At 41.2% G+C, this 27,277-nt stretch overlaps 1 protein-coding gene across 4 annotated transcripts in view; it reads left to right on the forward strand.

Moving 5' to 3' along the window:
- Nucleotides 1-27,277, forward strand: part of BCL2 (BCL2 apoptosis regulator) — a 283,465-nt gene that overhangs the window by 6,825 nt on the left and 249,363 nt on the right. Inside the window, exon 3 of one of the 4 annotated variants that reach the window (XM_073550178.1) lies at nucleotides 25,925-26,859. The exons of the other annotated variants lie outside the window; for them this stretch is intronic. Within the exon in view, the coding sequence (XP_073406279.1) occupies nucleotides 25,925-26,008 (84 nt within the window). The 3' untranslated portion in view covers nucleotides 26,009-26,859. Of the gene's footprint in view, nucleotides 1-25,924; nucleotides 26,860-27,277 lie in introns of those variants that run through there. 4 annotated transcript variants of the gene reach the window in all.

Below are 27,277 nucleotides of genomic sequence, written 5' to 3' on the forward strand. Positions count from 1 at the left end.
GTAATGACCGTGCCAAATTGTGTATGTGACACTGTATACCAAATTTTTGTCAAAAATCTATGGCACAAAGTAAGCCAACCTTAAACTTAGACTAGACTGTCTAAAATTGTGCCACATTTATCAAACTGCGTGAACTACTATGATAAATCTGGGGAATTTTAAGCTATAGACCATGTTAGTAATTATGTCCCAAAGTTCTGAGAAAAGAAGCTCCAGAATTGGTTATTATAGAGGAATACAAGTATATTCTATAAAACAAATTATAGTAGTTATGACATTTTCGCCCAGATCAAAAGGGCATATAAAAAAAAAATCATCCATTCTTCAGAAAAAAATTTACATTTTTTTTTTTATCAATTATTTGTAATTCACATGTGTTTTTGCCATCCTTATGCTATCCGTTTAAAACATCAACACTTTCTTTTTTTTTTTAAAAGTGGACTTTTGGTCTGCATGTGACAATCTTCTACTGTACTCTCCCTTTGACTTGCACAGGTGTATGTGGTCCATTTGAAATACAGAAAGCATACGGACAGACAGTCTACTCATCTAAATGAGTCCTTACTGTTTAAAATTTTGTGCTAAATATCGTCAAGTAAGTTTTTAATTATCCCTAAAACCAGGAATGTGGAGCCTGTAAGCCAAATTTCCGACTCCTCAATTTCCCTGACTGACCCCACAGCACTGGTCACTACTGAGCATGTGCATATAGTGCAGGACAGATTCATCTCCACAACACTGGTCACTACTGAGCATGTACATATAGTGCAGCACAGATTCATCTCCACAACACTGGTCACTAGTGAGCATGTACATATAGTGCAGCACAGAATCATCTCCACAGCACTGGTCACTACTGAACGTGTATATATAGTGCAGCACAGATTAATCTCCACAGCACTGGTCACTACTGAGCATGTACATATAGTGCAGGACAGATTCATCTCCACAGCACTGGTCACTACTGAGCATGTACATATAGTGCAGGACAGAATCATCTCCACAGCACTGGTCACTACTGAGCATGTACATACAGTGCAGGGCAGATTCATCTCCACAGCACTGGTCACTACTGAACGTGTATATATAGTGCAGCACAGAATCATCTCCACAGAACTGGTCACTACTGAACATGTACATATAGTGCAGGACAGAATCATCTCCACAGCACTGGTCACTACTGAGCATGTACATATAGTGCAGCACAGATTCATCTCCACAGCACTGGTCACTACTGAGCATGTACATATAGTGCAGGACAGATTCATCTCCACAGCACTGGTCACTACTGAGCATGTACATATAGTGCAGCACAGATTCATCTCCACAGCACTGGTCACTACTGAGCGTGTACATAAAGTGCAGCACAGATTCATCTCCACAGCACTGGTCACTACTGAGCATGTACATATAGTGCAGGAGAGATTCATCTCCACAGCACTGGTCACTACTGAGCATGTACATATAGTGCAGGACAGATTCATCTCCACAGCACTGGTCACTACTGAGCGTGTACATAAAGTGCAGCACAGATTCATCTCCACAGCACTGGTCACTACTGAGCATGTACATATAGTGCAGCACAGATTCATCTCCACAGCACTGGTCACTACTGAGCATGTACATATAGTGCAGCACAGAATCATCTCCACAGCACTGGTCACTACTGAGCATGTACATATAGTGCAGCACAGATTCATCTCCACAGCACTGGTCACTACTGAGCATGTACATATAGTGCAGGACAGATTCATCTCCACAGCACTGGTCACTACTGAGCATGTACATATAGTGCAGCACAGATTCATCTCCACAGCACTGGTCACTACTGAGCATGTACATATAATGCAGCACAGAATCATCTCCACAGCACTGGTCACTACTGAGCATGTACATATAGTGCAGGACAGATTCATCTCCACAGCACTGGTCACTACTGAGCATGTACATATAGTGCAGGACAGATTCATCTCCACAGCACTGGTCACTACTGAGCATGTACATATAGTGCAGCACAGATTCATCTCCACAGCACTGGTCACTACTGAGCATGTACATATAGTGCAGGACAGATTCATCTCCACAGCACTGGTCACTACTGAACGTGTATATATAGTGCAGCACAGAATCATCTCCACAGAACTGGTCACTACTGAACATGTACATATAGTGCAGCACAGATTCAGCTCCACAGCACTGGTCACTACTGAGCATGTACATATAGTGCAGCACAGAATCATCTCCACAGCACTGGTCACTACTGAGCGTGTACATATAGTGCAGCACAGATTCATCTCCAGAGCACTGGTCACTACTGAGCATGTACATATAGTGCAGCACAGATTCATCTCCACAGCACTGGTCACTACTGAGCATGTACATATAGTGCAGCACAGAATCATCTCAACAGCACTGGTCACTACTGAGCGTGTACATATAGTGCAGCACAGATTCATCTCAACTAAAAGCCAAGATCCTTAGATCAGGAACAGAACAGACATTTATAGGACATTTCATAACTTTCCCAAATTCTTACTGAACTAATGAACCCATTTTATTACATATTGTCAGTGTCTGCCCATTTTATACCGATTCCACCAAAATGAACACCGACCAACTCCACAGCACTGCCTAAAACTCTATTTGTTTTGTGAATTTGAATATACTGGTTTTTGCAGATTATTGATCCAACAATAAATATGAATAATGACAATATCAACACGTTTATCATTAACTTAAGTGCGTAACTTTGCAAAGAAAAAATGGGATTCAAATTACCACAAATAATCAAAAGTGTGCACACAGCATAATACATATAGGCAATGTGTGACATACTGCAGTCGCCCTGCCATCAATATTCAAAATTTTGTATAAAAAAAGTGAAAGTCACGAAGAAATATGACATAAATAACTTTTGTTGTTAAAACATTCCCCTATGACTGCCCCCTTTACAGAAAATACTGTTTAAAGGGAATCTATCGCCAGGTTTTTGCCACCTAATCTGGGAGCAATAATGTAGAGACAGAGACACTAATTTCAGCGATGTGTCACTTACTGGGCTGTTTGCTGTAGTTTTGATAAAGTAAGTTTTATCAGCAGGAGATTATTACTAAATGACTAGTAAACCTGCTGAAGTGTAGTCTCCCATATTCATGAGCTCTGTCTAACCACTGATTAGCAGCTTTCTGTGTACACTGTGCAATCAGCAGTGTGGGCAGGGTTATACAGAGCTCAGCCTTCAGAGAACTGGTAGATCTGCAGCAGATAAAACAGTGACTTTTATTTTTATCAAAGCCGCAGAAAGCAGCCCAGTAAGTGACACATCACTGGAACAACAGTTTGTTATCCTACATTATGCTTCTCTCAGATAGGGGGGTAGCAAAACCTGGTGATGAATCCCCTTTTAATATTTCGCTAATGTATATTACACCATTTTTTTTTTTTGTGCATATAATTTGTTGGGTCTGTTCCATGGAGTCTTAGAATTGGAAAATTATGGGACATTGTAGACATTTACTGATAATATGAGCGAATATGTACAGTGGGGAAAAAAAGTATTTAGTCAGTCAGCAATAGTGCAAGTTCCACCACTTAAAAAGATGAGAGGCGTCTGTAATTTACATCATAGGTAGACCTCCACTATGGGAGACAAACTGAGAAAAAAAAATCCAGAAAATCACATTGTCTGTTTTTTTTTCATTTTATTTGCATATTATGGTGGAAAATAAGTATTTGGTCAGAAACAAGCAATCAAGATTTCTGGCTCTCACAGACCTGTAACTTCTTCTTTAAGAGTCTCCTCTTTCCTCCACTCATTACCTGTAGTAATGGCACCTGTTTAAACTTGTTATCAGTATAAAAAGACACCTGTGCACACCCTCAAACAGTCTGACTCCAAACTCCACTATGGTGAAGACCAAAGAGCTGTCAAAGGACACCAGAAACAAAATTGTAGCCCTGCACCAGGCTGGGAAGACTGAATCTGCAATAGCCAACCAGCTTGGAGTGAAGAAATCAACTGTGGGAGCAATAATTAGAAAATGGAAGACATACAAGACCACTGATAATCTCCCTCGATCTGGTGCTCCACGCAAAATCCCACCCCGTGGGGTCAGAATGATCACAAGAACGGTGATCAAAAATCCCAGAACCACGCGGGGGGACCTAGTGAATGAACTGCAGAGAGCTGGGACCAATGTAACAAGGCCTACCATAAGTAACACTACGCCACCATGGACTCAGATCCTGCAGTGCCAGACGTGTCCCACTGCTTAAGCCTGTACATGTCCGGGCCCGTCTGAAGTTTGCTAGAGAGCATTTGGATGATCCAGAGGAGTTTTGGGAGAATGTCCTATGGTCTGATGAAACCAAACTGGAACTGTTTGGTAGAAACACAACTTGTCGTGTTTGGAGGAAAAAGAATACTGAGTTGCATCCATCAAACACCATACCTACTGTAAAGCATGGTGGTGGAAACATCATGCTTTGGGGCTGTTTCTCTGCAAAGGGGCCAGGACGACTGATCCGGGTACATGAAAGAATGAATGGGGCCATGTATCGTGAGATTTTGAGTGCAAACCTCCTTCCATCAGCAAGGGCATTGAAGATGAAACGTGGCTGGGTCTTTCAACATGACAATGATCCAAAGCACACCGCCAGGGCAACGGAGTGGCTTCGTAAGAAGCATTTCAAGGTCCTGGAGTGGCCTAGCCAGTCTCCAGATCTCAACCCTATAGAAAACCTTTGGAGGGAGTTGAAAGTCCGTGTTGCCAAGCGAAAAGCCAAAAACATCACTGCTCTAGAGGAGATCTGCATGGAGGAATGGGCCAACATACCAACAACAGTGTGTGGCAACCTTGTGAAGACTTACAGAAAACGTTTGACCTCTGTCATTGCCAACAAAGGATATATCACAAAGTATTGAGATGAAATTTTGTTTCTGACCAAATACTTATTTGCCACCATAATATGCAAATAAAATGAAAAAAAAACAGACAATGTGATTTTCTGGATTTTTTTTTCTCAGTTTGTCTCCTGTAGTTGAGGTCTACCTATGATGTAAATTACAGACGCCTCTCATCTTTTTAAGTGGTGGAACTTGCACTATTGCTGACTGACTAAATACTTTTTTTCCCCACTGTGTATATATATATACACAGTGGGGAAAAAAAGTATTTAGTCAGTCAGCAATAGTGCAAGTTCCACCACTTAAAAAGATGAGAGGCGTCTGTAATTTACATCATAGGTAGACCTCAACTACAGGAGACAAACTGAGAAAAAAAAATCCAGAAAATCACATTGTCTGTTTTTTTTTCATTTTATTTGCATAATATATATATATATATATATATATATATATATATATATATATATATAGTCTTACAAGATAATAAGATGCCAGAAAACGCTACCAATACTAAGTCGTCCTTGCTGTTATGATTTATTAGAGGGCTCCTCCTAGATTTGGCAGGATGAGTTTGTTTTGTTGCATAAAAATCTTTTTTTTGTGATGGGCTTAGCCCACTCGTTATATGACATTGTGTATGAATGATAGTTTACTGTTTGAAGAATATAGGTATTTATTCGCCTTTTTGTCTCGTTTTTGGTGTTCTTTGCCTATTTTTTATTTGCGCCTTATTCTTTTAAATTGCGTTTATTTCAGTCTATTTTATGTGTTTGCCTGTTTTTTTTTTTTTTTATATCAGTGTTTGCCGTTGTGGTCAGGGTTTGAGGTGTATAGATATTTTCATCTTATTCATCAATTGCGTCTTTTTAAAAAGGTTCAAAATATTTGCGCAAATGTTCTGTCCTGGAGTGATTTTTGCATGATTTTAGCAGAAAATACTACTACAAAGTCGCCAAAAGTTTAAGACAAAAATAAAGTGCATTTTTTTATTTAGTGTGAAATTCTTGACATGTGCCATTTTGAGGAATTTGGTGCAAAAAACAACAGGAAAAAGATCAATGATTAGCAGAAATAAAGAAAAAAAACAAACAAAAACCCGTTGAATTGGACTTGACCTGAAGTGTTCCATTTGTAAGATTATTTTACGCACTGATGTTATATCTGATGAAGCTCATTTGTTAGATGGCAGCTGACTCTCAACATTCGTTTCTACCCCCTGTGTTTAAAAGGAGGTCACAACACCTTACATGCTTGTCTCCTGAGATTTTTAGCAGTAGTAATATTTATACCAAAGTTTTGTGTTTACCATTTTATAAAAGTTTGCAATAAGGTAAATTTCAGGCTCAGGGACAATTTTTTACGTTTTCCGGTTGCTTTATAGACATGTTTTTGGTGCTGCCTATTTGATTAGGACACTAAACATAACATTCATACCTTAATGGATCCATAAGGCTGTGTGCACACGCTGCGGATTTTGCTGCGGTTCCGCAGCGGTTTTGGCCGCTTCGGACCCGCAGCAGTTTCTGCTGCGGTGTACAGTACCATGATTCCCTATGGGAATCAAAAACCGCAGTGCAGACGGTGCGGAATTTTCCGCGCGGATTATCTGTGGTTTTCAATCCGCAGAAAGAATTGACATGTCAATTCTTTCTGCGGATTCTCCTGCGGTTTGCCATCTGCTCCATTTGAGGAGATGGAAAACTGCAGGGCAAAACCGCAGAGCAATCCGCAGGTAAAACCACAGGTCATTTGACCTGCGGTTTCACCTGCGGATTTTACAAAATCCGCGCGGATGAATCCGCACCTAATCCGCAGCGTGTGCACACAGCCTTACACTGGCCGGCAACACGTTGCTACACGGACACAGGTGCAACACCATAGGCATGCGGTGTCGTGAAGAATCCAAATGAAAAAGTGAAGAGGTGACACTCTGTTATCTGGTAAAAAAAAAATCGTATTTATTTAGTTCCTTAAGATTAAAAATGTGAAAGCGTGGTAGTCGGATCTATGGTGGACGACAGCTGTTTTGCATCCTCCTTACACTTCAACGGATCCGTTACGCGAAACGGCCGTCGTCCACCACAGAATCGACTCCCCCCCGCATCCACTTTTTAATCTTAATGAACTAAATAAATACGATTTTTTTTACCGGATAACAGAGTGCAACCGCTTCACTTCTTCGTTTGGATTCTTCATGATAAAGCAATTATAGGTTGGTCCTTCAACTTGTCTACTTGGCTCACAAATTCTACAGGTTTTTTTTTTTGGGCCATCTTTGAACTGCATCTCAACAGTGACAACGAGGAAATCTTTTTATGATAAAGCAATACTTTGATAAGGGGACAATTATGCACGAACCACACCCTAACTTTAATATAAAATAAAAAAAAGCTACTTGATAATTTTCACTGCAGTTTTGAGGATCAGCAGCCTTTGGAATACCTGTTCTCTTCTAGCCATTCTGCTGTGAGATATACAGCTCTGGCAAAAATTAAGAGACCATTTTCAAATGTTCTGTTTGTCTGATCTTTCTTTTTATTGGTATATTTTTGAGTAAAACGTAAATTGTTATTTTAGTCTACAAAATTCTAACAACATGTCTCCGAATTTCCAAGGAATAAATTTTGTTGTTTTTTTTTTTTTTCCTGAAAAGGAGAAATGGTCAAAATTAAACAAACAGTGCTTTCAGACCTCAAATAATGCAAAAAAGACAAGTTCATAATTATTTAGAAATAACAATACTAATTATTTAACTCAGGAAGAGTTCAGAAATCAATATTTTGTGGAATAACCATGATTGTTAATCGCAGCTTTCATGCGTCTTGGCATGCTTGCCACCAGTCTTTCACACTGCTTCTGGCGCAAAAATTTAAGCAGTTCTTCTTTGTTTGATGGCTTGTGAATATCCATCATTCTCTTGATTACATTCCAGAGGTTTTCAATGGGGTTCAGGTCTGAAGAATGGGCTGCCCATGACAGGGTTTTGATGTGGTGGTCTCTTAATTTTTGCCAGAGCTGTATCTCTTAGGAACATGGGTTAGTCCTAGGTAGTCACTGCCTAACGTCAGTGCTTATTAAAATTCTGAGATCCCTTAAACATGTCTTTTCAAGTTTTCTCTTAAGCAAAAAGGTGAGATTAGCAGACCTACTGTACTCTGAAGCTGCGTGTTGGTGATTTATAATGGCATCTCTTCAGTAATGGATGGGAGGGAGATGAGCAGCTTACTTCTGTATCAGTGGGCTGGAGAGCTGACTGGTATGTTAGGAGTTAACCTTTCTTCTGGAATATAACTACTGTGCTCTCAGGGTCAAGGTCTGTAGACCAAGCTCCATGGAAACTAGCTGTACACTATAAAAGATAAAAACTCTCATTGCTGAATGAATGGCAGCAGAAAAAGCAAGTTAATTGCAAACTTGCTTGTTTTCATGCTATTAAACTAAATAGACCAGTTTAATAACTTGAGAATACCCCTTTCAATGGGAAACTCTGTTTTTTAACAGTTTCCCTTCGAGCAATATTTGCTTTTGCTATGTTTTGTTTTGGATGTGTGCAGTATATTTTAGTAGTTTTAGGGCATTTATTCACCTACATTATTTTTTTTTTCTGAAGGTTACCAAAAGTGCTTTGTTCTTCCGTCATCGCAGACATTTCTCCTGTTAGCAAAGAAAATTCTCATTGATTATTCTTTTCTCACAAGGGAACAGCTTGCCATTCTGAATGTCAAAATAATGTAGACAATTGCCGAATTGCTTCCTCCTCTTTCCAATAATGTGCATTAGAACAAGCTTGATATGTGGCTCTTCTATTCCAGTCAGATCGGTTGGATGTTAATAGGGACAAGCTGTGCTGAAATAAATCTTATTAACCTGTCAATTCACTAAGAAGAAATACCTTTCTAAAATCTAATTGTACCATCTGCGCTGGCATGCAGTGTCATCGTGAGATCAGCAGATCCCCCAGATTTAATCTGTATTCAGATGTTTCCAGACCAGTCTCTGTTACTTCTACAACTAGACCACTGGTGAAAAATGAGATTTATTTTTCTATGTTGATAACTTTTGCTGACAGAGGTTTGCGCTATAATTTATGCTACTTTCTGCTGTAAATTAAAGTAGATTTGTTGATCTGTGGAGGCCACTTACCCTTCCTATAATCCTTCCTACATTTTGGAGGTGTGTTGCGAGTGGAGAAAAATATAAAAAGCACTCATGATTTTACATATGACGTTTTAGCCACTTAAGACATAAGACTACAGATGGGCAAACCCGAATTGTAAAGTTCGGGGTCCATACCGAACACCTAGTGGCCGTGCATGGACCCCGAATATGTACTTCTCCCTGAAGTCCCTGATCGACAGTAAATTCATTACTGCCAGCCCTAGCGCTGCGCTTCCCATATACAGATGACAGCATGTGAGCCAGCAACTGTGATCGAAGATAAAAAGGTTACCGCCAGTCACATGCGTGAGCTGATGAGAGTACTACTCTCAGCATGGTACACCTGGCCTTGCTGATAGCAGTGAGAGCAGGAGTACAATGATGAGAGTATTCATTAGCCAATGCCTGTGCAATAAATAAAAAAAAATTTGTGTGGGGTCCCCTCTATTTTTGGTAACCAGCGCACGCAAAACCGACAGCTGCTGGTGGCAGCCTTCAGTTGTCAGCGTTATCTTGGCTATGTATCAAAAATAGAGGGGTACCCATGCTGTTTTTTTATTTTTTTATTTTTTTTTTAATTAAATCATTTTGGTACCCAAACCAAACTTAGGTTTTCCAATCAGTATATATGATGTACGGTATATCATATGCCGGCTCCCTGACTTTGATGCAAGCTCGCACAGCGAGCCCGCATCTTCACCACCCACATGACCACATGACTGCTGATTTAGAATCATAGAGTTGAAAACGACCTCCAGGGTCATCATGTCCAACCTCCTGCTCAATACAGAATTCACTAAACCATCTCAGACAGATATCTGTCCAGCCTCTGTCCAGGCATCTTGTGCCTCTAACAGCCATGGGGACTATTAAATCCAGTAAAAAGTTATTAAAAATATGAAAAAAAAACTCACCTTTTTCCCCATTAAAAACAAAAAATATATACCTATTTGGTATTGCTTTGTTCGCGAAAGTTCAATGTTTCAAAATAAAAAAATAAATTGATCCGTTAGGTAAACGGTGTAGCGAAAAAAAAATCAAATCGCCAGAATTATGAGTTTTTTTATTTTTTGGCCACCCCAACATTGCTATAAGAGGTGATCGAAGCATATACCCCCAAATGGTATCAGTAAAATGTCAGCTTCCTCACACAGCCCCATATCCTGCAAAATGAAAACGTTACTGGTTTTGGAAAGCCAGGCGGTCCAACCATCACTATTATATGGACTTGTTACTTTTGTTTTACTTTATGCCGGACAAAGGCTGTATTTAAGTTTGCCTGTGATGTAGTTTATGAGGACTGAAATAAACCAGCCAGACTTTAAATAGAAACGGTTCCTGTGATTCCTCAGATCGCCCCCAAGTGAGTAACATTGTTACAGTGGTTAAAATAAGGCTAGGTTCACATTTGCGGATGGCCGAGCTGCGGACTTCCTCCTTGAAGCTCCTCCCACTGCCGCACCTCCTCCGGTTAGCTCCGCCTGCATCTGCATGCGGCCTGCGTACCTATCTTTAACATTGGGTATGCAGGCCGTGCGGATGTATGCGGATGCATCCGCATTCGTCGTTTTGACGATGCGGTGACCGCATTAAATTGCAACATGTTGCATTCGACGCGGGTCGCTGCATCGTCAAAATGACGCATGCAGAGGCAGCCGCATACATCCGCACGGCTTGCGTACCCATTGTTAAAGATAGGTACGTAGGCCGCATGCAGACGTAGACTTATGTGACTGGAGGAGGTGCAGCAGTGGGCGGAGCTTCACGGAGGAAATCCGCAGCCCTCCGCAGCTTGGCCATCTGCAAATGTGAAGCCGGCCTAAGAGTTCACTGCAGGCTCAGTGGTAAATGATGTAGGTAGCACAGGGACACTGATGCACATTAGCTTAGTATTCTAAATATACCCAAATAATGTTCATACAATGTGCCAGTCATTAATTCACCACGCTGGCTAACGCCCTATTGGTTGTAACCATACTAGTGGAGATGTGCAGGAAAGCCTGCCTGATCCATAAGCATTGGCACTTTATGTATGCCGTCAACAGCCTCACAGTAAGGCCTCATTCACACGTCAGTATTTGGTCAGTGTTTTTCATCAGTATTTGTATGCCAAAGCCAGGAGTGGACCTTACAGGGAAAAACTATAATTGGGGACGTGGCTATGTAGCGAGCAGAGAGGACGCTGCTGTGAGAGCTCCTCAGAATCCTGGGAAAATTCCTGGCATCTGGACCCCTTTTAAGAAATTTACCGGCGGCGATCTGGACACCCTGGACGTTGGGACCCCCCTGGTGCCCCGCAGGAGGACGTGAGGTGGTTTCTGCGGGCGGGCGGCTGAGGAGACCGGAGTGGGCGGCTGATCCTGCTCCTCCACGAGGCGGTGGCCATCTTGGGCACGCGGCTCTGCTGCTGAGAGCTGCAGCGCTGATCCACATCGCTGCACCGCGGGCAGTGAAGATACTGGCAGACCGATAGAGGGGACGCGTGGTGAGTGCCCTGAAAAATTGGGCCCTGCGTGTTTCACCCTCTGTTAACCCCTCACTGCGCCGGCTATTGCCATCACTGAGGGAGGCTCTGAGCACCCTCCCCCACTGCTGCTGTCTCTGTGGGGCTTCCTCTCCCTCCCCTGGCCGCGAGGTACTCTCCTTAATAGTGCTCACAATTGTACGTAGCTTCCCATCTGTGGCTTGTGCTGGAACTATAAACGTCTATTAATAACCCTGCTGTGGTTGCCCCTGTGGTGGGAATTGACGAGGCACACATTTCTGGCTGTCCCACTGGATCCTATTGCAATCAGTCATGAGTCGATTTAAGGGGCCAGGAGCGGCAGAAAAGCTTAGAGTTTGTAAGACCCGATCCCTCCGAAAGTGCACGACTCCTTAGAAATACCTCCTCTCAAGTTCAATGCAAAAATCGCCCTTCCGGGGGTGAGGAGGAGACTGAGCAGGAGGAGTTGACCCTTAAACAGGCGTCTGGGCAGTTGATGCAGGCTATCTCTGACCAGGACATCCCTGACGGAGAAAATCGAGGATGTCTACACGGAGGTGGGGAGACTCCGTCATGATATACAGGCCATGAAGGGACGCATTACGGAGGTGGAGACAAGGGTGTCCCAGGAAGAGGATACCATTACACCTATGGAGGCCAAATTGATGAAGGTGGCGGGCTCCATGAATGCTTGGAAGGAAAAAGCGGACGACTTGGAAAATAGAATGCGTCGGAATAATATCCGCATTATTGTTCTGCCTGAGCGCTCGGAAGGTCCGCATCCTGAGCAGTTTCTGGAGGATTGGCTTAAGACATCCCTGGGAGATGAATTCTCCTCAATGTTCGCTATTGAAAGAGCCCATAGGGTCCCTACGAAGCCTCTGCCTCCGGGGGCCCCACCTCGACCTTTCCTGGCACGCCTGCTCAATTGTAAGGACAGAGACACCATCCTACGTCTTGCACGATTAAAAAGTCCCATCAAGTTCAATAATGCTATGATTTCCATCTTCACGGACTTCTCCATGGAACTGCAGAAGCAGCGGGCACAATTCATCGAGGTTAAGAAATGGCTCGGGGACACAAACATTGTGTACTCGAAGATATACCCGGCCCGGCTCTGGGTTGTTCACGGAGGTACCTTCGTATTTTTTATGGAGGCGGCTGAGTGGCTGCGGTCCCATGGGGGATCCCCTGTGAAGGGAATCCTAATGTGACGGCTGTTATTTGGATCCTCTCAGTTACAGGTCTAATTGGAGCTTTTTCGGCGAGTTTCCAGTCACCAACAATACCGGACGCTGTGTTCAGTGATGGTATCCCCTTCCTTATTTTTCGATGGGGGCGTGAGACTGTGTTCCAATACCACTAAGTTCTTGTTTTGTTTCTTCTTTTTTCCAAGGTTTTAGTTTATAGTTATTTAGGTAAATGCCGCAGCCAATGCCAACTTTGTTCTCTAGGTGATATTTCTGCACTCTGTTCGGGTACCACTACGCAACATATTCAGATAGGCGGGAATGGGTTCTGAGCTGATTTGTATGACCTGGAATGTAAGGGGCATAAAAACCCCCCCGAAAGAAAATTAAGGTGTTCTCACAAATTAGACAATATTGCGATACACGATAGGCGATCTGTATGACCATGGAACTTTGATCTCTTTTGAACAATTACAAATTAATCGCAGTGTCCCGAGGTCTCAGTTCTTTCGTTCTTTACAGCTAAGGTCAGCGTTTCAATCACATATGAGATGTATAGGCATAGATAAGGCTATTTCATCTCTACCCTTGATAGGGATCCTTAAATCACAGGGCCCCCAGGGTCTCATCTCTTCTCTTTTATACATATCTGTTGTCAATAGGGACAGAATCCACCATAGACTCCGTTAAGAAGAAGTGGGGAAGGCTCATCCCAGATACACAGGGAGAGGAGTGGGAAGTAATTCTAGAGTCATCGATCAAGGTATCTCCATATGTTAACAACAGGATGATACAGTTATATATTATAAATCAATCATATTTGACTCCAACTCGGCTCTTTAAGATGGGCCGATACCAATCATCGGAATGTTTGAGATGTCATTCAATAGATGCAGACTTTGTTCATATGATTTGGTGTTGCCCTGTTGTTGCACAATATTGGAGAGAGGTGACATCACTATTGACGTCTCTGATACAAATTCCTGTTCCCCTCGAGCCACTGGTCTGTCTATTTGGAGTATGGGATGAGGAGACATGGGGTCAATATGTTGGGATATTCCTAAGAGAGACACTGTTTATGGCACGAAAGGTATTGGCATTGCGGTGGATGGGGAGTTCATCTCCCTCTCTTGGGTCCTGGATCAGTTTGGTGAACTCGATTATTCCATATGAGCACATGTTATATCAGAATAGAGGGTGCCCAGGTAAATTCGAAAAGATATGGGAGAGGTGGAATTCCTCTCACCTTACTTTGTAGAGTGTAGATATCACATAATAAACAGCTAATCGTGTGGAAGTAGGCTGCGGAATAGTTTTTGTTCTTGTAGCTGTAGGTATGATTTAGTAGTGAGGTAGATCTTATCACTGGAATAATAACACAAGGCCATTGTGATTTAATGCACATTATGTTTTGCTTTATTTGTATGCAACTGGTATTTATATTTTGCTGTACATTTTAATGTCGTGTGAAGTATATGTGTATTTTATATTATGCTTAACATTATATACCAGTATGTATGCAGTACACTTGTTTATGGTTCAATAAACGAATTTAAAAAAAAAAAAAAAAAGCTCTAATTGAAAGACTGACACCTGTTCTTTGTTTTGGAGACACTCCTGGTTTTGGCATACAAATACTGATCAAAAATACTGATGTGTGAATGAGGCCTAAAGCTGTTTCTTTTCTGTAGAGATCGGTTTCAGCAGTCATCCCATTATCATGACCAGATTCAAGTGAAAGGTATGTCCTGTTAGTCCGTAACACTGGGTCAACAATTCACAATGATGATTAAGGGCTCATTTACCCTGGCTGATGACATCTGTTAATAGATTGCCGATCGGATAACTTCAGCTTAATAAATATGTATTCTTGCCTCCTGCATCGGCGTTGCTTCAGCGATGTCAGCACCACTGTTCCTGGAGAATGACGTGTCACGCGCAGGCTGCGGCAGCCTTTGCTAATTAATCAGGGAGAACGTCTGACCTGTCGGAATATTGATGAGCTTCATACAAACCGTGGGTGCTCATTTGCTGACGTGTACACGTGACACAAGTCACGTCACGCTCCGGGAACAGTGGTGCCGACATCGCTAGAACTACACCGCTGCTGGAGGTAAGTGTACACTGTAAGTGTAAAACCACGGCCATGTCAACCACATCATTGAGTATAATGGGTATATGTTTAATCTGTAAAATCACTAACATTTATGTGAAATAGACATCTGAATGAGGACGAAGACTTGCCTCCTGCAAAGGGCGCAAATGTGAACAAGGAATACAGGGGAATCATGGCGGCACGTACAACGCACACCGTTACAGATTGGCAGTCTGCGGTCACATAGTGTTTGCAGAATTTTCTTTTTGGAGTGGACAAGGCTTAAAATGTTTAATAGTAGTGAACAACCCCTTTAACCATCTTATGTTGGTATCATCTGTTCTTATTGACATTGAATTATATTTTCTCTTCGTTTTGTTTTTTGTTTCCACAAGTAGCCATTAAAAACAAATGATTATGAATCGTGATTTTCCAGGGAGCCGACACGCACGATGTCCAGATAAAGTACATGTAGGCTCAATAAACAGGGAACATTTGGTGATCACGCAGATTACACTTCTTTCTGGCATCTCTCATCTATGACAGGTGGAATTGGTCAGTGTTGTTTTCTTTTCCTCCAGGCCAAACCGTCATACACCTTCATTAGCTAATCTGTCATCTGTACAGTGATGGGACAGCACGCACTTTAGGGTGTCTTTAGAAACGATGCTCTTCTCTGTTTTTATTGTTTGGTTACTCAGCGTCGCCTCTGGCCTGTTAATGTAGATAACTTTTATTTTCTGCCGAGGCCTCTCTGCTTTTTAATATGAACCTATGTGATATTACTAAGAGAGGAGTGGCTTCCGTTATTTCTCAAGATCTGTTAATAAGCATTAATCTCCGGGCGCTCAGGCACGCAGACATGGCGGTTCGATACTGTTTGGTGGATTTAGTTATAACAGTCGAATTGTTCAATACACAAAGTAAACATATGATGGAAAAGTGTTCTAGGGAATTACCGTACATGGTTCGCATGCAAATTTTGCAACATTAGATAAGTGAGTTGTTTATGCAGATTTTTCTGTCTTAGTAACGTTCTATTCAAATATGGGGTCGCAGCTTCATTATTAATTTTATTTCTTTGTTCCTTTATTGAAAAGCAGCATTCCTGCAGGAGACCGATTCATCACATGACGGGCACAAATGGCGACCAACAAACATATCATTATTAACTATTGGGTACTTTGAGTTTTGGTGTTGGTGTAATTTTTTCGGAAAAAAAGGTGCAGCACTATTTCTTTTTTTTTTTTTTTTTTTTTACAAAAACTGTTACTAAGCCTCCTTTCAACACCGATGTGAATCGAGCCTTAAGGTGGCTGTACACATCAGATCAAGCTAATTTTACAATAGAACAATCATTAACTAAAGGATCATTCTGCTAATGTGGCCATACACTTTTAGTCCAATTTGATTATTATAATCATTCATCTTGATCATATATATTTAAAAGGGAACTTTTAAAGGATTTTTTTTTTTTAATTTAAAAAAGTGCCTCCTTTAATTGTTACTACTCCACTGATTTTGGAACAGATTCTCTTTTTTTTTTCTGTGCCCCAGTTCCAATAATATGCTCCCCATAAATGTAGGTCCAATTTGCGATATACCACAGAACTTCTCTATGCGGTTGTTTTTTTTTTCCTCTCCTCTGTCACTAACCAATCAAAACAGCCACATCAGAAACGTTCTGTGGTATATGCCCAGTGGGTTGGAGGGAAAACTTATATCTTTACTACCAGATGACATCACTTAGAATGGAGTGGCACAGAAGAAAAAGATATACTTCCAAGAGCGGTGGAGAAGTTTCAATTGGAGGAGGTAGTCCCTTTTAAATTAAAAAATCAATTTTAAAGATCCTCTTTAATGACACTGGCTAAGAAGGAACAATCTTTTTGGAAATATAATTTCAACAATGATCTTTTAGATGAACAACATATCTTTTGTCCAGGTTCGGGGCAAAAAGGAAAAAAAAGAAATCCCACTAACTTAATTTTAGACAAGTGGCTAAAACAGTAAATTGATTCTTAAAAAAGCATTCCTCCCATCAAAGTTTTTATTCTCTTAATATATTGCAATTATCATATTATCTAGCACTGTCTAATTACTATTGCTCATTTTGCCTTTTTACCCAGCTATTTTTTCTCTTGTAGAAAGAGGAAGTCGCTTGTCCCTAAATTTATCATTCCCCCTCTTCACTTTTTGACACAGCTCCTCAGCCCCCCTTCCTGTCGTAGGCTTTTTTGCAGTGACCGAGTTATACAAGGAAAATTGACCTCCTGTTTCTACCTAGAGCTTAGGATTTAGCTAGTCAGTTTTTATTCATGTGATGTCTTAGACCTAGTCGAAAAGAGAAGTAGAAAAGCAAAATGAGCAATTGTAAGTAAACCGCTATATAATATGATAATATAAACGCTACCCGAGTACCTGGTCAATGGGTAAGAAGAGACTTATGCCAAAATTAATCATTAAAAATATTTATAAATGTAATATTTAAAAAGGGGTTAGAAGTAGGAATGAACAGGGAATGTCTCATACGAGTAAACGCATACCATTCAGGATCTATGAAGAATGAAATTAATGAGGTAACAGTAAGCTATGGCAAAGTGCAAGTGCAAGAAAGCTCAGAATTAAACTATTGTGTTATAGTTAATAGGTGAAATCCTACATGCATCCCACATCAGCAGAAATTCACATTTTCATACAGCAGCCCTTTGCAATTCATCTTGGCCAAATTCACAAGAGCCTTTTCTAGGGCTCAACAATATATAAGGAGTTAGAAAAAGTATTTGTTTTTAGTATTTACAGTGTGTTTAGAGGAGGAGAGGAAGGGTAGATTATAATATAAGAAATAAAATTTAGAGCCTGACTCATCAGTGTTGGCACCAGGAAATCTAGCATAAAACTTTATGAAATGTCCCAATTTTTCCGTAGCTCACAGTTGCGAGCAAAAATTTTTAGGACTTTTGGTGGTTTTAAGACGTCTTTGTTAACCTTTTTTTAAAAAAAGAGGAGAGAGTTTAGCTGGAGAGGATGTGGCCAAGCACAGCCTGTCAAATTAATTAAAATTTACACCACTCATGCCTCTTCATGTATTGGTTGCATCGTATTCTAGTGGACTCTTCATCAAGACTGGAGTTCAAGACATCAGACTTAATGAACGGCCCCTTAGAGTACCGTTACACCTAGCGATGCACCAGCGATCCCGACCAGCGATATGACGTGGTCAGGATCGCTGGTGCATCGCTAGGTGGTCGCTAGTGAGCTGCCACTCAGGCAGATCTCACTAGCGACATCGCTGGGGACGGGGATCGCTACTTACCTGTCAGACGCGGCGATCCTGCATCCTCCCGCCCGGCTCCACGCGTCGCTCGTCGTCACAGCAGGAAGCGCCGCAGGAAGTGACCGACGAGGAATGGTCCAGCAGCTTCTCGCGCGATCAGCGATTACCAGCGGGGGAGCCGGTCGGAGGTAAGTATCACATGCAGCGATATCGCTAGCAATATTGCTGCAACGTCACAAAATCGGTGACTTTGCAGCGATATTGCTAGCGATATCGCAGTGTGTAACGGGGGCTCTAGACTTAAGAGAGTTGGAGCAGGCATTAAGTGGTTGTCTTTATGATATTAGCTGGTCCCAGGGTTGGCAAGATCCTAAAGAATAAGATGCAACCAATTCATGAAGAGGCATGAATGGTGTAAATTTTAATTGGAAGTTGTCCATTGCTTTTATTTGAATGACATATCTTCAGGGCAGGTCATCTGCACCCCCAACCGATCAGCTGTTCCTGGTGCCGGGTGGCTGTATGGTATAACTTGCAAGAGCTGCTTAGCACAGTCTCGTTAACTGTATTGCATGGTGGCCTGATACTACACATCCATCTCTAATCAAATGAAGATCAGTGGATCTGAAATACCCCACTGTGGCCAAACGATAACGTGGCTGCCGTGGGCATCGGTAAAAACGCACCCCCAATCTAACACTGATAACCTTTAAGTATAGGCCATCAATATAAAAGAACGGGACAAACCATTTAATAGTATTTAACTTTTTATATAAATTGGGAAAATACATAATGGTTTACTACTTTAATTACATTTTCTTGAACTCCGTTTCCTCCCCAACAACCCTTTTCTTTGAGGTTCCTGAATAATAAGCTGGAAACTGTGAGGAATTCCTACAAACATGTATCAGAATATTACGGTAATTTACTTAAGCTTTATTTCCATACAACTGGGAACCGCTTTCCTAACTTGGTTGGTCGAGCTTGGACACCTAACATATAGCTAGCATTTGTAATAAAGTCATATAGATGGGGGTCCAAGAATTGACTCTCTATCCACTTCTATAGGAGATCCAAAAAAAATACCTACATTATCATAATCTGGCTAGAAGATAAATACTTTGTGGATTACTTTAAAAAAATGTTTTCTTTTTCATTAAAAGAAAAACTAGTGCAAGAGTTTGTAAGTTTCCTAGAAATGATGCACGTGATCCGCTGAACAGATGGTCAGATTTGAAGCTGTATACATGTGCAGAAATCTGAATATGTATAAGGGTAATGCTGGATGGTAGAATTACATATATTCCTGGTATGCTTTGTACAATGACGGTGCGGCTCAGTGTGAGATTTACTATTTATACATAAAATACTATGTAGTTGTAGACAGTTTTGAAGTCTTTTGAGGTCATCGTGGGTGACTAACATTAATCCCTATTAACTCCTGAGATTCAATCCATACTGTGGAGCTGGGACAGTTGCAACCAGGTCAGCAAGGTTGGTGGTTGAGAAGAGTGGAACTAGAGAGACTATTCATTATATTCAAAGTAGATTTCAGCTTCCTCTTAGGAAATGATGCTTCGTATTGAAGTATTCATTTAACCTATATTACACAACAATGACAGAGTTGTGCGTGGTTATTTTGAGAAGTATCTGTCAATTGGACAAAAAACACCACATATGAGATTTATCAAGATGAACGCATCAGAAATCGGTCTTTAATGTCTTGTGCAATATGAGGGGCGATCCAAAAGTAATGATAATCAATAATAAACACAATGAATATAGTCAAAAAAAATGTTTATTTTTCTACATAGTCTCCTAACAAGTCTATACATTTAGTCCATCTGTTTTCTAAACTTAGAATTCCCTTCGAAAAAAATTCTTGATCTTGACCCTCAAAAAACTCCCCAACAGCGGTTATCACATCGCTATTGTCGTCAAATTTCTTGCCCCGGAGGTGTTCCTTGAGCCGAGGAAAGAGAAAGAAGTCACTGGGGGCTAGATCTGGCGAATAGGGGGGGTGTTCCACCAGTTCAAAGCCCGCTTCTTGAATGGTAGCCATGGCAACTGCAGCTTTGTGAGCCGGTGCGTTATCTTGGTGAAACAGCACTCCAGCCTGCAGTTTGCCGCGCCTTTTCTCCTTGATAGCCTCCCGCAATCTTCTTATTTGTTCTGCGTAGTAGGAGCCCGTAATAGTGGCTCCCTTCTCTAAATAGTCCACCATAATAATTCCTTCAGCGTCCCAAAAAACGGACGCTATAACCTTCCCTGCTGAGCTTGACACTTTGAATTTCTTCGGCATCGGTTCGTCGGCTCGTTTCCATGTCATCGATTGTTGTTTAGTTTTGGGATCAAAGTGGTGGATCCAGGTCTCATCCATGGTCAAAAAATGTGACAAAAAATTCTCCTTGTCTGCTTGGAACTTTTTGAGATTTGCTATGGAAATGTCAACTCGTTTCTTCTTTTGCTCGTCGGTTAACATTTTTGGCACCCAACGCGCGGAGACCTTTCTCATATAAAATTCTTTTGCAAGGATTCTTTGAATGCTGCCATATGAGATCCCTGTGACCTCAACTACATGCCTGATAGTCACTCTTCGATCTGCCAACACAACTTCTTCAACTTTTTTCACGTTTTCTTCATTGAGGGACGTGGATGGGCGTCCTTCGCGATGTTCATCTTCCGTCGATGTTCTTCCCAGCTTAAATTCCTTGGCCCAGCGTGCAACTGTGGAATATGGAGGAGAAGAGTCCCCCAATGTTTCCACCAAGTCGCTGTGTATGTCTTTGGTTGACATTTTTTCAAGCAGAGGTATTTGACAGCTCTGAGCTTGTTTTTTTCCATTTTGATGTTCACTCCTTGGCAGTTCATATTCAAATGAATGTAGCTCCCGGGAATCGTGGCCTATTTAAGTGATTTTTTTTTTCCGGGACTAGTGGGTACCTAAGAGAGAAGAAAACATTTTATTTTAATTTCTGTGTGCAATAGAAATAACTGATTATCATTACTTTTGGATCGCCCCTCGTATTTATGATGTTTGATATTTCCGTGATATGTTCAACAAGGAATGTGGGGTTTTTGAAAAGAGGAAATGGGTTTAGCTTGGCATGCAACACTGTGCACCAAAATTGTGGTGCAAAGTTTTGGCACAAAGCAAGCTATCTAATGAGTGGTTAAACTTAGACTAGACTGTTTGAAAATGTCAGATTTAACAAACAACATGAGCCACTAAATTAAGTCTGATGTATTTTATGACTGTCTAGTCTAAAACTGGGTCATACATTTTAGATGGCTGTCGGCTGAATGATCCATCGGCTGATCGTTTGTCTGACTCTCCTATGTGCAGGGGTGCTGCTCTGGCCGAGCGCGGCTGTGTTATATTACAATGCAATTGGCAGTCCAAAATCGGATATGCCACCCGACCCCTCTCCCGACCATTAGTCAGCTGGCACCCCCATAAATATAGACCATCGATGTTGGCACGTTCAGACAACATTAGTCTAATGTATATAGGGGCCTTCAGTTTGCAATGTCTAAGTATTGTACAATATTGATAAATCTGCACCTGTGTGATACCAAACAACCATATAAATCTACTTTTATCATCACTGATTTTGTTGCTCCTGCCTTATCTTTTTTTTTTCTTATAACATGCAACCATATTGTTTTATCTTTATTTTCACCTCCAAAATTATTTCAGTTTCTTTCTCAGTGAATTTGTCCAGATTATGGCTGAAATTAAAGGTGTGAAAAGTTCTGAAATAATTTTTCTTATTCATGTTGATAAAAAATCATACAGAAACCTGGCTTTTTAGCAGGAGTGTGTAGAATTTTTAGATACTGTATGCTATCCTTTCATGACGTCTTTGCTGTATTTACTTTTATTCCACTGATTCATAATGTTCACAGGTAAGGGCACTCTTCTGGGCATTATGAAATATTCATCAATGTTAAGGTCTTGAGAGCTCCGTCCATGTACAACTTGAAGTCCTCATAGTACAGGAAGTGGTTTGTTTCCAGAACAAGCACATGGTTTTATGAATGATTACTTCAGATTACGCACTCTTCCGATAATAAATTTGCCCTTTGGTGAAATGAAGGATGAGGAAGTGAATACATGTACAGATGCTTCTCCTATTAGAATTTACAACCAATTTTTACTGTTAATGTGTAGGTGCGTTCAAATATCTTGTATTCCTACGTTACCAATTACATTTTCAGGTAAACCTTTCTGTCTACAAGTAATTGGTACAATATCTGTGGTTACCAGTAGTTGAGTATTTTCTATATATGATAAGCGCGCATATGTGTGCGTGTGTGTATATATTATATATGTGTAATATATAACCTTAAGCCCACCGGTCTAATATCTGCCTAAGATCTGAGGTCTTTTAACTTTTTAATATTCTTCAAACAATTCCTTAATAATAATCATTATAGTGTGACAAAGATCATTATTCTGTAAAAAGGAGGCCACTGTGATTAGGAAATATTGTTACCTGAAGGGATGTATTTGGTTTGCAACAATGTTTAGGTAGGTGGTACATGTCAAAGTGGCATTCACAAAATGTCAGGACCTAAAGTTTCCTAGCAGAACACTGCCTAGAGCAGTAGTTCTCAGCTCCAGTCCTCAAGACCCACCAACAGGTCATGTTTTCAGGATTCCCTTAGTATTGCATAGGTGATGGAATTAATGCTTGAGCAGGTGATGAAATTATCACCAATAATAATAATAATAATCTTTATTTATATAGCGCCAACATATTCCGCAGCGCTTTACAGTTGTGCAATACTAAGGATATCCTGAAAACATGACCTGTTGGTGAGTCTTGAGGACTGGAGTTGAGAAACACTGGCCTAGAGCATTAGGCTGCATTCGCCAGATTGCCTTTACATAGTGCAATCCCGGTGGCATGGCATCTGATCCCCAGGAAACTGATGCATACCAACTTTGCCGCCCACAATTTGTCAGACCACCTTTTCCATTGCTCTATTGTCTAGTTCTTGTGCTCATTGTAGTCACTTTTGGCGGTAGATGGGTGACTGTATTAACATTCTAATCAAAATATTTAGCACTGCATCCCTTCTGTGCTCTGTATCAATATGGGTCCCAGAGGTCAGATCCCCTCCAACCCCCATGACCATAAATTGATGGCTTATCCTGGCAATGTCTCATTACTTTAAAAGATAGGAAAACGCATTGAACTCTGGTCTCATGGGAAAGCAAATGTCAGAGGAAAGAATAATACACTTGTTTGTTGGGAGCTTTACTATTCCTCCTCCGGCATATGTACTTACTAATAATATAAGGAAAATCGTGATCAAAACGCTGAATTTGAGTGAAAAATACAAGCTATTGTCCCTGCTCTAAAATGCCCTATCCACCAAAACATTTTGGACGGAGTGTTCACTGATGTGGTGGGTTTATATCCAATTAGTACAGACATAATGCATTTTTTTCGACAATGCAGTATTGCCTGCAGACATCCAGTTCCACAATATTTTTCCTCACTGGCTAACATGTTGGAAGATCTAGTCCAGCATATGTTTGAATGTGTTTTATTTTACTTTCTAAATGCATTTATTCATGGATAGATGTGAACATTTGCTAGTTTCAAGAGCTACTTTTAAACATATATAGGCAAAGCTTTTGTTTCCATTATCATGTCACAACCTTAAGATCTTAAAGGGCACCTGTAGGGTATTTTTGTGTGTCTCGAACCATCAATCAGTCAGGGACTGGATCCCTCATTGCAGACCTCAATGAATTAAACATAGTGTAAGTGTAAAGGGATTAAGTAAGATATTCAATGTTGTATTTATTATTCATTGCTAAATGGTACTGATACATGTTCACATTTATTATCACATATATGGAATGGTACTGCTACTCCTTTCTGGGTATTACCATTGTTTGTCTTTGTTTTATTGTTATTGTTGCTTTTATTTGCACATATTTGTGATAATGTTTACTGTATTTCAAAGTTTCCCATTTACAGAATAGGGAAAGTGTAGTGCTCCCTTTGGACACTAGAGGGGGACACTCTAGTATATAGAGCTCTTAGTAGGATAGGGTTAAGTGTAAGAAGCTGGGAGTTAAGGTTAGATGAGAAGGAAGTTAGTTCAGATGGGGCCAGTGTGCCCGAAGTGTACACATGGGCTATAGGCCTAGGACGGCTCGGCAGCCACGCAACGTTAAGCAGCGACAGTCCAATTTATCCACGTCCATTGGACATCAGTTTAGTGGACCAAAGCAGTACAGAAGATGTGGCGACTCGTAGCCTGGGCGGACGCTTTTAGGGCGGGAGTCGGATGGAGTGAGGAACAGAAGCATGCTGTAGCGTCGCAGGGAGCAGTACAGACGGGTCGGATGCTTTCCAGAGACAACCAAACCAGGTTTGGGATGATTTAGAGTCTGGGGCAAAACAGGCGAAAGGAATTGTCGTCATGGCGAGGTTAGGCCAGGAAGAAGCTGGGAAGCAGTCTAAGATGGTCCGGTCCAGGCACGTGTCGTATAGAGCAGTCAGCACAGTAGGGAATGCTGAAGAAGCAAGTAAAGACAAATGTTAATCTATGATGTGCCAACTGTGGATATATTGTGTGAAGTTATCAGTAAAGAAACCATTCAAGTTACCATGGACAGTGTCTCAGTTACTGGGAGTCGCCTCGGAGAGGGGCCATCACAGCTTGAGAAGTGCCCAGGGGGACCCGTACCTGGAGACACAGGTATGCTGAACAGTGCATTGCAATTTTCTGTGAGGGAAGGCCGGGACACTGCTGCTTTAGTGTCTCTGGCCACGACTATAGTCCTGGCCGACCCTTACATAACGACTTGTCAGCAACTAGTCATTTGGGCACGTACCTTGACTGATAGGTCCCTCCCATTACACATATTGGAAAATGCCCGTCAGTTAAGCTAAGCTTGCAGAAGAAAAGCTGGTAGTGACTAGCCCAGTTGACTAGTCTCCCCATGATAACATTTTTAGAACTCGTTTATGACCGCCAATTCACCCTTTTGCGTCTTTGAACAGTTAAAAATGCAGCGACTTCTGTTGTATATTATAGCTGACACCCGTCTGCATTGGCCATGATTAGTGTTGGCATTGATCATGGCCGTTTAACACACTGCCTTGGATTCCACAGTCAGAAGCATCAATTGCATCTAGGTAATTCAAGAGTGAGTCTACTCCCTTTATTCACTAAATCGGCAGGGTCCGGTCCCAATGGTGGCCACAGTAACCCAAGACCAAATACTGGCCTTTGGGGTCTGCCAGCTACGGTGGCTTGTTAGGCCCTGCCTTAACAAGCCAAATTTCAGTGCAACACTGACAGGTCTGACTACACTACAGTGCAGAGGTAGTGTATCAGACCTGTGATCAGACAGAAAAATGCTCAATTACCATAGTGGGATTAAGTAAAAAAAAACCAAAAAACTATTTTACCAGTAAAAACACAACTTTTATGTCAAAACAAACTTGAACAAAAAAAACAAACATGTAATTGCAATCGCTGAATGCGAAATGACCTGAACTTTATAGAACGGTCACAATATGCTTCCTTTATGGTAAACGCTGTTAAAAATAATTTAATAAATAGTGATTAAAATGTTCTATCACAGTTGTACACAGTTGGGTCTGGAAATATTTGGACAGTGACACAAGTTTTGGCATTTTAAATGTTTGCCAAAACATATTCAAGATACAGTTCTATAATCAATAAGGGCTTAAAGTGTAGACTTTGAATGTATTCACATGAAAACTGGAGTAAGGGTTTCGGAATGACAGCTCTTTAATATGCAGCTGTCTCTTTTTAGAGGGACCAAAAGCCACTGGACAATTATCTCAAAAGCTCTTTTCTTGGGCTGCATGGACTGTTCCCTCATCAATCAGTTAAGTAGGTAAAAGTCCTCCTGAAGAAACAGCTGGTGCCTGTGAAACACGTTGAGGTGCGGTTTAGCAGTCCACACATCCACTTCATGCTGGCCACAGGTAATAAATAGAGCATGCTTTTGGCTTTCTATATTATATATGGTCTACTTTTTCATATATAATGGTGTATTATTGATACCTGTATTTGGGGGGGGTTATCTATATTTTTTTTTTTAGGCTCCATGGTAATCACTTTTCAGTGAGGATCCTTACATTGGGTATTCTCTTTGTACATATTTATATTTGTCAGGATTTGTGTCAAAGTTATGTTTCTGTATTTGTCTTACAATATACCGTAGTTATGGCTTATGGCATTGTGCATAATTAAATTTTTCCTGGATCACATTGTTCCTTCATGATCGCTGTAGGTTTGTAAGCAGGTAAAAGGTCTGGATCTAATTGGTGTGGCATTTGCATTTGGAAGCTGTTGCTGTGAATCCACATGTGGACAATGTAACTCAACTGAAGAGAAACAGACTATCATTAGGCTGAAAAAAAGAATAAATCCATCCATCAGAGAGAGTAGAAATGTTAAGAATGGCCAAATCAACAATTTGCTACATTCTACAAAATAAAAAAGTGCATTGGTGAGCTTGGGAACTTAAAAAAGCCTGGACATCCACGAAGACAATTGTGGGGGATGATCGCAGAATCCTTTCCATGGTGAAGAAAAACCCCTTCACAACATGCACCCAAGTGAAGAACACTTTCCAGGAAGAAGGAGCTTCAGTTTCTAAATCTATCATAAAGAGAAGACTTCTCAAGAGCCAATATAAAGGGTTCACCACCAGGTAAAGAAACATTAAAGGGGTTGTCCGGGCTTTTCACATAATCTCAGGGCATATCTGGGCTGCAGAATTGTGATAATAAGTAAAAATAATTTACTTTGTCACTAGTTTGCATGGTTTTGTAGATATTCTTAACAGAACGTCCAAGGCGGGGTGTGTTATGGCATTGAAATGACAACTGGTCGTTTCCTCCTACGCTACTAAAAACATGCCCTCTGTAGCAACAACCCCACCCTCCATAGCTACAGGCCCTCCCCGTCCACATAAAGAAGCCCTCCTCACACAGTAACAAATCCTCCCCGCCGCGCCATTCCCCCCCTCCCTGCCGCTCCATTCCCCCCACCACCACGCCGGTCCATCTCACCCGGTCTTCACATTGTCGGTGAAGCTGGCAGCAGGGATCCTAGGAGCGGGTCATGTGACAGGCAGGCTGAATTGACGTGCACAGAG

The sequence above is a fragment of the Dendrobates tinctorius genome, unplaced genomic scaffold (assembly GCF_039654945.1).
Source record: "Dendrobates tinctorius isolate UK_male_01 unplaced genomic scaffold, ASM3965494v1 ptg000163l, whole genome shotgun sequence".
Taxonomy (NCBI): domain Eukaryota; kingdom Metazoa; phylum Chordata; class Amphibia; order Anura; family Dendrobatidae; genus Dendrobates; species Dendrobates tinctorius.